This window comes from Mercenaria mercenaria, chromosome 1 (genome assembly GCF_021730395.1).
Source record: "Mercenaria mercenaria strain notata chromosome 1, MADL_Memer_1, whole genome shotgun sequence".
Taxonomy (NCBI): domain Eukaryota; kingdom Metazoa; phylum Mollusca; class Bivalvia; order Venerida; family Veneridae; genus Mercenaria; species Mercenaria mercenaria.
In genome coordinates this window covers 35,544,513-35,556,040 of record NC_069361.1, presented here as the reverse complement: position 1 = coordinate 35,556,040, position 11,528 = coordinate 35,544,513, and the positions used below count along the sequence as shown (strand labels likewise).

Genomic DNA, 11,528 nt, shown 5'->3' with positions numbered 1-11,528 from the left:
AAAATAGCTGATCATGGAGGCTATAAGTATGAATCAGAAATATTTGAAACTTTTGTAAGCAAAAAAACCCCAAAATTTTCTGAACGATAATTAGTGTTCCCATGGGAACTAATTGTGTGCGACTTGTCGTAGCTAGACTTGTTTTTATATTGCTATGAAAGAGCTTTTATATTAAGTGTATCGCAAGATACACAGGCAGATATCATCAATACCTTTAAATCACTTTTTGCTGTCTGGACGGTGTATTAATCATGAATGATCCGTATCCTGATCCTAAGGTGGCCAATATATAAATGACCTGCCCAACTCAGTTAAGAGTAGAAAAAAACAAAGACAAATATCAAACAGGGAATGCCACACACTAAAAACTCAGCCTCCCCAAAACAAAACCCACAGCACGCAGACGTGCACGCCACAAACACGCAGAAGCCAACACACGAGGACAAAAACGAACAAACAAAGGAACACAGCGGGGCACCGCCTTGGAACGGTCAGATGCAAAAACACCACTGGGGAGCTTAAACCGGTGTTTATAGTGCGCACCCAACCTCAGTCTTACCCCCATCGTGTTCCAAAGACACGGGACAGTGTAAATAAAAGTAATCCCCTCCAGGTGAATCTCTAACACACGTCATGGAAACAAAAAGGCATGTCATGTAAAACACAAAAATGCTCGTGTATAAATATATAAAAAAAAACCTTAAGAATCAAAAACGTATGTACTCAATGCCTTTTCAGAAGACAGAGCAACAAGAGAAACACTCTTAAGGGCCCGACGAAACAGGCCAGAGGACAGATATCAAGACAATTCAGTCCTGGTAAGATTTAAAAACTGCTTATCATAGAATCGTCCCCCTCTTCCGTCAGACACAATTAAAGAGGGAAGCGTAGTGTCCAACTGTAAACGGGTTGAACACTAAACATGCGGTATGTCTCAAAACAGTTGGGTCGTAACCTCTTTTAATAAAAGACTCTTCGCAGATGACACTATTGCTTATTTAACTATTGATTCCTCATCTGACTCATAAAAACTGCCTAAAGATCTTAACACATTAGAAGACTGGGAAAACCAATGGTATATGGAATTCAACACTGACAAATGTGAGATTATAAGAATATCAAAAAAGAAAAACATCGTCAAATTTCCTTGTAAACTTCAATACACAGAACTTAAAGAAACAAAAAGCTAAAAGTTCTTGGGGTTACCATCAGTGAAGACTTTAAATATATGGAAAAAAATATAGAAAATACATCGTCTAAAGCAAGAAACATCCTTAAATTTATAAAAAGAAATGTTCAGAGCAATGATCAAAATCCTGAAGAAACAGTCTACAAAAATTATGTCAGGCCTCAATTAGAGTATTGTAGTACAATTTGGCATCCATGGCAGAAAACCTTAACGTACGAAATTGAACGGGTGCAAAGGGCTGCAGCTAGATATGTTTTAAACGATTATTACCAAATTTAGCAGTGTGACATCTATGCTAGAAGCTCTCAAATGGTAAACACTAGAACAAAGAAGAAAACAAGCTTCATAAATCATGTATAAAATAAGTAATAACCTAGTATTTGCAGACCACAACCAACTTCTTCAGTCAAGAAATCTCAACTACCTTATTCCTTTTTCGCGAACACAATACCATACGAAAAAAACAAAGACAAATATTAAACAGGGAATGCCACGTACCAAAACCGCAGCCTCCCCAAAACGAAACCTATAGCACGCAGACGTGCACACCACAAACACACACACACATACACGTGCACACACACAAAGCCAACACACGAGGACAAAACGAACAAACAAAGGAACACACACACACACACACACACACACACACACACACACACACACACACACAAAGCCTACACAAGAGGACAAAACGAACAAACAAAGGAACACAGCGGGGCACCGCCTTGGAACGGTCAGTGGCAAAAACACCACTGGGGAGCTTAAACCGGTTTATGGTGCGCACTCAACCTCACTCTTACCCCCACCATGTTCCAAAAAAAAAAAAACAAAGACAAATATCAAACAGGGAATGCCACGTACCAAAAACGCAGTCTCCCCAAAACGAAACCCACAGCACGCAAACGCGCACACCACAAACACACATACACGCGCGCACAAACAAAGCCAACACATTAGCACACCACAAACACACACACACATACAAGCGCGCACACACAAAGCCAACACATTAGGACAAAACGAACAAACAAACAAAGGAACACAGTGGGGCACCGCCTTGGAACGGTCAGTGGCAAGAACACCACTGGGGAGCTTAAACCGGTTTATGGTGCGCACCCAACCTCACTCTTACCCCCACCATGTTCCAAAGACACGGGACAGTGTAAATAAAAGTAATCCCCACCAGGTGAATCTCTAACACACGTAATGGAAACAAAAAGGCATGGCATGTAAAACACAAAAACACTATTTCTTTCCCAGGACTATTCGTTACTGTAACAACTTGCCTTACAACATCAAGGCCAGTGAAAGCCTAGCAAGCTTCACTGTCGGTCTGAATACTTTCATGCACTCATCCATCATGTCGTTTTTATTTTTAACATTGTATGTTCTTACATTTTATGTTTACATTATCATGTAACATATGTTATTTTAACAAATTGTTTCCTCCGATCTCCCAGTTATAATCAGTAAACGATTGTTGGGAGTAACCCCACAGAAGAAGTAGAAGTAGAATATATGTCCTATAGAGTTTCAGTTAAACATTACGGCTAACAATGAGGATATTGTTGCTTCTTTTTTAGATTTACATCTCGTACGTACGAAAAGATAAGATAAGACAAGAGAGATGCCAGGTGATCCTCTATCAACACGATGGCAACAGACGGCATGGTATGTAAAACACAAACAATGTCCTATAAATTTACATAAAAAGGAAACCCTCAACACTAAAAACGCATGTACTCAATGTACGCATGTAACTCATGTCTTCAAATGTATTATGTCAGCCTTTTTCCTTTTCTGGTACATGTGCAGTATTGGTATATGCTGTGGGTTATATGGTAAACTTCACCATGTTGTAGATTTTTCCATTTATTGGACAGAATACCAGTATAGTGCAGACAAAGAAAACCTAAAAATATAAAACAGTAAAATCAGGAACATGAAACAATACGAACTGTAATACAACAATAGCGAACGTGGAAATATGCAGATTTCACAAAATTCATCTCTTGCGATTATTACTGAAAGAACAATTGCATATAAAATAGCTTACCAGATACGTCTATGAATGATACACTTAAATATAACGAGAAGCAAATTGTCCACAGGTATGGGCTGTTTACTAAAAAGTAGAAAGGAACTTTTGTTCACGCGTAACTGATTCTTAAGAATGACGTATAGAGAGCTGTGCAAATGTTAGTTCATGTCAAAAAGTTGTTATTCGTGCAGAAAGAAAGTTGACCAATCAATATGTATTCTATCTTACGAAGCAAGTTCATATGCACAGGTGGACACATGACTGGGCACGATAAAAACAAGCACGGAATACAGCACAATGCAATGGCTCACATAGTACATACACGATACAACGCACTACGGAGTACTGATACGAGGACTTTAAAGTTACGTACATACAAATAATAATAATAAAATTATTTTCATAAATTAAAATAAACAGGTGAAACTTGACTTTGCTACACATATATAGGGAAATACTGCCGAAATGGCTTTGTTTCATGTGATAAAGAAAATTAGTCGCCTGATAAAACAGCAGGTTACAGTAAAACTATTTACAATTCGCTCTGGGTACTGTTGCTGGAGGAATGCACTGACCTCAGTCAAGAAGCTCTCGCCAGTAGGCAAAATATTGACGGAGGCGGAATTTGGTATATTCTGTTGGCTCCTGTGGTTCTGGTATATCCGTAGACTGTGTGTAGTGTTTGTGTGTGTGTATGTGTGTGTTGGAGGGGCGGGGGTGTATCTGGCACTCTGATAAGTGTATTAACTGCTATGTCATTAAATAATTGGTGATTCTGGTTACACAGCGGCGATACTGAAAGGGAATCCAGTCAAGATCTTGCATTATTTTGTAACATTCCCATGAGTGTGGTTGTTGTAATTGTTGAATATCGTAGTAACTTTCCTCTGGACCTATCCAGGGTTTGAGCTTGTTTAGTTGTTGCTGGATTCCATACTCTACTTGCATGCTCTAACTAGTGATGATCTGACCATACTGAAGCAGTTTTAATATCAGGGGCATAGTCTGAGAGGTTTCTCGTACTATTTCTTTTGGCGGCAGCCTGTGCTTCGCCATAGAATCAACGTCGTTTTACCTTTTCATCACCAGCTGGCAATGGCGGGATACAGTTTTCAGGATAAACAGGAGACACAGTTACTATGTAGAAAAAGGTAATGGCAAGCAACAACATTATGAAGGAATGACAACGAAATTTAAACAGAATGCTATGTCATTAAATAATTGGTGACTCTGGTTACACAGCGGCGATACTGAAAGGGAATCCAGTCGAGATCTTGCATTATTTTGTAACATTCCCATGAGCGTGGTTGTTGTAATTGTTGAATATCATCCTAGTAGTAACTTTCCTCTGGACCTATCCAGGGTTTGAGCTTGTTTAGTTGTTGCTGGATTCCATACTCTACTTGCATGCTCTAACTAGTGATGATCTGACCATAGTGAAGCAGTTTTTATATCAGGGGCATAGTCTGAGAGGTTTCTCGTACTATTTCTTTTGGCGGCAGCCTGTGCTTCGCCATAGAATCAACGTCGTTTTACCTTTTCATTACTAGCTGGCAATGGCGGGATACAGTTTTCAGGATAAACAGGAGACACAGTTACTATGTAGAAAAAGGCAATGGCAAGCAACAACATTATGAAGGAATGACAACGAAATTTAAACAGAATGCTATGTCATTAAATAATTGGTGACTCTGGTTACACAGCGGCGATACTGAAAGGGAATCCAGTCGAGATCTTGCATTATTTTGTAACATTCCCATGAGTGTGGTTGTTGTAATTGTTGAATATCATCCTAGTAGTAACTTTCCTCTGGACCTATCCAGGGTTTGAGCTTGTTTAGTTGTTGCTGGATTCCATACTCTACTTGCATGCTCTAACTAGTGATGATCTGACCATAGTGAAGCAGTTTTTATATCAGGGGCATAGTCTGAGAGGTTTCTCGTACTATTTCTTTTGGCGGCAGCCTGTGCTTCGCCATAGAATCAACGTCGTTTTACCTTTTCATTACTAGCTGGCAATGGCGGGATACAGTTTTCAGGATAAACAGGAGACACAGTTACTATGTAGAAAAAGGCAATGGCAAGCAATAACATTATGAAGGAATGACAACGAAATTTAAATAGAAAAAAACTTTTCATCAAAAGTCGGCAACACCGGATCGTTGGTCCATCCAGATTCTCCTGTTTTGACACATCTGCTTTGCTAAATTTGACTGGACATAGACTGTATAGAATCTCGAAGAAGACTGGTGTTTTGACCTAGTATGTACCGTGAGATGACCAAGAAAACTTCGTAACTACATAAATAACATACAGTGACTACAACAACATAATGATCGCATAAATGCAGTGGATATCTAAACACGTGCACATATTTGCGCGCGCACACGAACGCACGCACACACACTTTACAGTTCCAACTTTTTCGAGTTCAAAAAAGGAAGAACTGACATGCGTCTATGCACAGAAGAGTGTCAGAATGACACTGTACAGTTTAGTAATTGCAGAAATTGGGTACACTCGGGCAAAGAAGTATAAAAAATAAATTTATTTTTTTGACTAAAATATGTTATTAAGTATCCATTTTTTTGCCAATAAATGCTTGCATGTTGTTCAGACATAATGATATATAAAAGAAACTAATTTAGAAATGTATAACAAACTTTACTATGTTTTTAGGAAGAAAAGTATGTTTTTAACTTTTTAATTTTTGTGTGTTTTATGTTAACAGCTTTAAACTCATAAACTTTAAACTCATGCAACATCCACCCCCAACCCCAAAAGTAAGTCAAGGCCACCTAAAGTTAAACTCAATAACTCAGAGCGCCTCACTATTCTCAACATCAATTGTAGGTCTGTAAAGAATAAAATACCTGACTTGCATCTAATGGTAGACCAAGTCAAACCTGATATTTATCTGTCTCACTGAAACCTGGTTAAAACCTGACGTCAGTTCTTCCGAAATTTTTCCAGATACCCTAAACTATAGTGTCTGTAGGGATGATAGGTGTGGTGGACAGGGCGGGGGAGTGATGATTGCCATCTCTAAAGCGTTACTCAGTCAAGAACAACCTGACCTTAAAACTAACTGTAATATAACCTGGTCAAAAATAACTTTAACTGGTATAAAAAACATTTATGTTGGAGCATACTATAAACCACATGAACTTGACGAACTATCATTGTCTGAACTGTGGTCATCCTTAAGTAAAATCCCGAAGGATAGCATAATATGGCTCCTCGGAGACTTCAACATGCCTGATATCAACTGGGTCAATGAAACACTCAAACCAAACTGTAAAAATAGAAGTCTCTATGAAGATTTTATGGAAAAACTGTCCCACCTAAATTTGGAACAGATGGTAAAAGTCCCAACCAGGTTGTCCAATACCCTTGACCTCTTCCTTACCTCCCACCCATCCCACGTCCACCTCGCCAAGACACTTCCCAGCCTTGCAACCTCTGACCATGATATAGTATTTCATGAGGTCAAAATAAACAGAGGGCGGCCCATCCAGCCAAAGAGACTAATAAAACAATATCGGAAAACTAACTGGGAGGCGATCAGATCTGACATGCGCTCATTTAGTAATAGTTTTATTAGTAAGGCCCATACAAACCCTGATGAGGCTTGGAACTCATTTAAGGACAGCTTAAATGAATCTTGTATCAAGCATATCCCTACTAAAATATCCAAATCCCGTGCCGACTTGCCTTGGTTAACTCCCAGAATTATCAGGCTTATCCACAAGCGTGATAAACTCTATCACAAACTCAACAAATCCCCAAATCAAGCTAAGAACCAGAAACTGAAGTCCCTAAAATCCTATATACAAAGGCAAATAAGAGCCTCATACTGGTCATACATGGAAAACGTCATCTTTAGCCATGATTCCCAACCTGGTAGAAATAAGAAATTCTGTAGCTACATCAAACATAACAAAAAAGAAAATGTCGGCATAGCCCCTCTCAAATCAGATGGTTTCACCCACACTGATCCAGTCACTAAGGCAAACATCCTTAATAAGCAATTTGAATCAGTTTTCTCCCCACCTAAGCCCCTAAGCCTTAAACATTTGTGCTCCAAACTGTTAACATCCCCTTCCTCCCTAATGGACCAAATAAATGTAACTCCAGAGGGTGTTGACAAACTCCTTCTTGGCCTATCCCCACATAAAGCGTCAGGGCCAGACGAATTATCCCCCGTGTTCTCAAGGAACTTCATCAAAAAATCGCCCCCGTCCTTTGCCACATCTTCAATTTATCCCTAAATACAGGCATTGTCCCTCAAGACTGGAAAAAGGCAACAGTTGCACCAGTCTTTAAAAAAGGTCTCAAATCAAAACCCAGCAACTACCGACCAATTTCTTTAACCTGTATTGCGTCCAAACTCCTTGAGCACATCGTGGTTTCAAATCTTATGTCCTTCTTTGACAAACACAATATTATCAGCCAGTTATAGCATGGTTTTAGGTCGGGTCATAGTTGCGAAACTCAGCTTATTAATTTCACCCAGGAACTTTATAGTAATTTAGAACAAGGCCAACAAACTGACGTCATCGTAATGGATTTTTCTAAGGCATTTGACAAAGTCGACCATTTGAGGCTAATTTACAAGTTACTATCCCTAGGTGTTAGTCCCCAAATAACTAATTGGGTCAAATCCTTCCTCTCTAATCGTACTCAGAAGGTCGCAGTTGAAGGTCACCTGTCCAGCGAACTTCCGGTCCTGTCTGGAGTTCCACAGGGGTCTGTCCTTGGGCCTTGCCTTTTCCTTGTATACATTAACGACCTGCCTGACTCAGTCAAATGTAAAACCCGTATGTTTGCAGATGACACCATCGTATACCTCACTGTCAAATCAAATAATGATAGCATAGCCCTTCAAGAAGATCTCCATAAATTAGAAACATGGGAAAGAGTCTGGCAAATGGAATTTAACCCCGACAAATGTGAAGTCCTTAGAGTAAGTAGGAAGCGAAATCCCTTTATATACCCCTATAGGTTACACAATACAGAGTTAAAGTCCACCTCATCAGCTAAATACCTAGGAATAACTATCTCCAATGATTTGAACTGGTCACAACACATTGAAAACATAACTTCTAAGGCAACCTCTTCCCTTCGATTTATTCAGAGAAATGTCAAGACAGATAACATAAAGGTCAAAGAAGCTGCATACACCACTATGTCCGCCCACAGTTAGAATACTGTTCAACTGTGTGGCATCCCTGGCAGAAAACCCTCACCCATAAACTTGAACGAGTCCAAAGGTCAGCAGCTAGGTACGTTATGAATGATTACAACTATACAAGCAGTGTAACTGAAATGTTGAAATCCTTAGAATGGAAAACTCTCCAGTACCGTAGATTAAACTGTTCATTACTTTTGTTTTACAAAGTAAGGACCCAGACCGTTGCTATTGACCAAGGTTACTTGACCCCCATTAGAAATCTTAACTACTTGATCCCTTATTCCAGCACTCAATACTTTGCTAACTCTTATTTCCCTAGAACCATCCGTCTCTGGAACTCCCTCCCCACAACAGTTAAAGCTAGCCCCAGCCTCAGTATCTTTACAGAGAGGCTGGCGGCGGTCACTATGTAATTCTTCCATTCTGTCCTATTTTAACTGTAGCATACTGTCCTTTTATCTTTTACTTTTAATACTGTAATATACTAAATTTCTTTAACAACTGTTTCTCTGACAGCGCCGACCAGTCATAATCGGAAATCGATTGTTGGTTGTACCGATGTAGATGTAGATGAAAAGAAATATATTTCTGCCTTGTCAACTTTATTTAGATTGAAGTTAACTCATAATGCGGTGCAGATTTTTCTAAGATGTGCACAATTTACCTTCACATATTATTTATTTTTTTTATTTTACTGCTTTCTGAATATTGTAAGGAACATTTTCATTTTAATCCTATCCAAAGGTATTCTGATCTTTGTTCTTTTTAAGTATTAATGCATTTGTCTACTAAAGCTAATTATAGGGAATAAATTGTGTTAAAACTGAACATAAAATATTTTGGGGTATTGTTCTGAACGAAAAGACAAAGTTCTAGAATCTCTAATCAAGTACGCCATAGACGGTGTAAAGGTAAAATATACTATTCCGGTACAAACAAAACACCGAAAGGTAATTTTATTTTTTAATTTCCTAATTATCATCTTTTTGTTTTTATCAAAGAGCTATAAAAATAAATTTTATATTTCTTTGTTTTTATCAGCGGTCACCTGGCTTAAGCAGCCAAATTGTCTGCTTCCCCTGGCCGGCTACTTACGACAGGTTAGACTGTAGTTCTAAGAGTTTGCAATACGTTCTCAGTATGCTCCGCACGTTTTTAGTATGTTTAGTACGTTTATTCACAGTTCCTACAATGTCAATCCCGTCTGCAGTACAATTACACAAGTTAGGGTATAAATACATGCCGTTGTCGTACAGGTTCAAGGTTTGGGCACAAGGTTTAGCCAAGTTTATGCCTTTGCTTTTTTCTTCTTTGGTTTCTGACTCTGTCCTCCTTCATCCTCGGACAGAGTCGTCAAAAGGTGCAGGGAATAAATTACGACGCTCATCCTCTCGACTTTCACATTCAGGGGCTGACTCAGGAGACTCTGTATCGGCTTCTGTGAGACATTGGTCTTTTACTGCTTTAACACTTTACACCCCGTCTCTGTTTGGCTTCACTTTTCTTTGTAGTCATATTGATACTTGCCTATTGCTGTGGATTTTTTTGTGTCTTGAGAGGTTGAAGAGACAAATGAGAATGAGAACTGGGCGAAATGTGATGGCTTTTACTAGCCATCGGACCAGAACGTGATTGCAATTTACATTCTGAACGTGCTAGGGAGAGATGAGGACGTAATCATAACGAGTTAAACTGTCTGTGAACGAGTTGGTCGAGTTAACAACTAGTTAGAACGTATTTCGACGTACTCGGAATGAAATAGGACTAGTTAAGAACTTCTTTAATCTGACTACAGATGGACTTGGACTGCCTACAAACGTAGTCCACATGAGGTGAACGGGCATTTTTTCCGAACTGAACTTACTATTAACGGACTTCAGATGGGATAAAGACGCGATGAACATATCGAGAACTGTTTAAGAACTAACTACATCGCATTATGGATATTTTCCGGCCAAAGTACAAATGTTCTAGCCAGATCGCAGCGCGTTTTACAATATTTTAGGACAGGTTGGGACGTTTTGAGAACTAGTTTGGTGTGATGGGGGCTTTAACACACCTTCAGTGGAAATCCCTTGAAACGCATCAACGAGAAGCATTTCTGTGTATACTATGTAAGATACATTATGATGTGGTAGCAATTGATAAAACTGATCAACCTGTGATATCTGCGAATAAACATCAATCCAGAACCGGGCATGAACATTTCTATCAATTTCCATCGTGTAGGTGTGACTTTTTTCCAAGAACAGTATGTGATTGGAACGCATTACCTCCAGACATTGTGCCGGTAGGGTTGCTTGAGGCTTTCAACTTAATTCAAGTCTCAGGTGGCACAACTCTTTGTCTAGACTCAGTAAGTTCTTTGTTTTTAACCCTCTCACTGTACATATTTTCACCCTGTATTTCTTTCTTTTTCTCGCGCATACCTAAAAATGGCAGTATTATCAATTTGTTGATGTTGGCCATAAAGTGGTAGAAGTAAACAGTTAAATAGTTCTGGCTACCATAACTTAACTGACGCTGTTTTTATTTTCTGATGTTTGCGTCAGAGATCTAGTTCTGGCTACCATAACTTAACTGACGCTGTTTTTATTTTCTGATGGTCTACTCAAAACCCCTTAAGTACATGGCACATAAAGCCATTATCAGACCACAGCTGGAATATAGCTCCGAAGTCTGGTCTCCATACACACAAACACAAATAGACCGAATAGAAGCTGTCCAATTAGACACTTGGCTATGTCAGACTTTGGGCTATGCAGTGTTTTCAAAGGACTGTGTTAACTACATGTGAAGTAGTGATAATTCTAAAGGTGTCTGTGGTGATGTTTCTCATAGGATTTTGGAAAGACCCCAGCATGGAACTACAAGTAGTTTAATAAGTTATTAACACCAATTATCTTGTCGCACTCCATCTCTGTACTAACTCCAAGTCTGGGTCGCTAGAGCTAAAAATAGAAAAAAACATTTAAATGACATTTCATGAACCACTTGATGGATCATCACCAAATTTGTTTGTAATATCCTTGTATACTCGCCTGTCAATTTTTTAATCCCCCGCCGTGGCGGAGGGATTATAGGAATGGTCTGCGTCTGTCC

General features: G+C 39.1%; 2 protein-coding genes across 2 annotated transcripts in view; both read left to right on the top strand.

Annotated features, from left to right (window-relative positions):
• Positions 1-6,264: 6,264 nt before the first annotated feature.
• On the top strand, positions 6,265-7,503 carry LOC128556067 (uncharacterized). The gene has a single exon (XM_053539992.1). It carries the CDS (start codon positions 6,265-6,267, stop codon positions 7,501-7,503), a length of 1,239 nt encoding a protein of 412 aa, XP_053395967.1.
• Positions 7,504-9,312: 1,809 nt separating this feature from the next.
• The window catches only part of LOC123542370 (pleckstrin homology domain-containing family H member 1-like), a 140,231-nt gene continuing 138,015 nt past the window's right edge, over positions 9,313-11,528 (top strand). Inside the window, exon 1 of the mRNA XM_053539950.1 lies at positions 9,313-9,376. The gene's annotated coding sequence lies outside the window, so the exon portion shown is untranslated. The remainder of the gene's footprint in view (positions 9,377-11,528) is intronic.

Bases quoted from the DNA above. Each gene is read 5' to 3' on its own strand.
- LOC128556067 (XM_053539992.1), top strand. From the start codon at position 6,265: ATGATTGCCATCTCTAAAGCGTTACTCAGTCAAGAACAACCTGACCTT.